At 45.3% G+C, this 1,207-nt stretch overlaps 1 protein-coding gene across 1 annotated transcript in view; it reads right to left on the minus strand.

Moving 5' to 3' along the window:
• Positions 1-1,207, minus strand: part of LOC101847479 (gamma-aminobutyric acid receptor alpha-like) — a 65,402-nt gene that overhangs the window by 1,624 nt on the left and 62,571 nt on the right. Inside the window, exon 5 of the mRNA XM_013080796.2 lies at positions 979-1,196. Coding sequence (XP_012936250.1) covers positions 979-1,196 — 218 coding nt within the window. The remainder of the gene's footprint in view (positions 1-978; positions 1,197-1,207) is intronic.

Genomic DNA, 1,207 nt, shown 5'->3' on the forward strand with positions numbered 1-1,207 from the left:
GAACCTCTCACACACACAACACACAAGCACTTTTTAACTTTTATTTTATAATAAAAAATGTATCGTGGAACATCAGCTACATTCTAAGTCCAGTTCCACCTCCTCTGGCAATAAGCGCAGATTGCATGAATAGTCGTAACGACCAGCAGTAAATCGTCGTAACAAGGGAAACAATGACGTGTGTGATTACCGCCCCTGGTCTTCTGCCAACATGCTGACGTTCAGCTGACAATACGATCGGTCATTTAGGAGTTACAGCAGATCACAATCGGTCACTCCACTCTCCCCTCATTTTCCCATTCAATTATCAACAAATCTCTTTTATAGGAGATCAGTACATTACGCATACATTAAGGACTGTGGTGAAGGGCACTTTGGGAACAGCATCAGCAGCAACAACATCAACAACAACAACTACATCAACAACAACAACAACAATAACAACAACAACACAACAACAGCAACAGCAAAAACAGCAGCAGCAACAACAACAACAACATTAACAGCAGCAACAACAACGACAAAAACAACAACAACAAACAACAGTATTGTAAACACATCAACACGAAGAGAACCTGAAACAAAAGCAATGTTACGCACAGGATCACGCAACTGAACCAACCTCACCCCTCCACCCCATTTTTCCCCACCATCCCCAACCAACCTCTTCCACAGAACTGTCCTCATCACTAGACAGCACCATCGGCTCTACTGTGCCGAACTTGGTGAAATAATGGACGACGGCGAACTCTATGGTGGTGGCAATGACGAACACGCTGCATAATGCCACATACCAATTCAGGACCATGATGTAGGACCTTTTAAAAAACAAAAACAACCACAAAAAGAACAACAACAACATGACAACAACAAAAATTACAACATAACAATGGCAACTGAAAACATCCACGACCACCACCGGATCATCATCACCATGTCAGCAACAACACTCATAACACCCCCCCCCCCCCAACCCACCTCTTCCACAGAACTGTCCTCATCACTAGACAGCACCATTGGCTCTCCTGTGCCGAACTTGGTGAAATAATGGACGACGGCGAACTCTATGGTGGTGGCAATGACGAACACGAAGCATAACGCCACGTACACGTCCAGGGCCGTGATGTAAGAGACTTTGGGCAGCTGGCTCTTGTTCTCGATGCCCAGGATGGTCATTGTGAGGACAGTCGTAGAACCTGGGTGGTGG

Source organism: Aplysia californica, unplaced genomic scaffold, assembly GCF_000002075.1.
Source record: "Aplysia californica isolate F4 #8 unplaced genomic scaffold, AplCal3.0 scaffold00100, whole genome shotgun sequence".
In the NCBI taxonomy this organism is placed as follows: Eukaryota; Metazoa; Mollusca; class Gastropoda; order Aplysiida; family Aplysiidae; genus Aplysia; species Aplysia californica.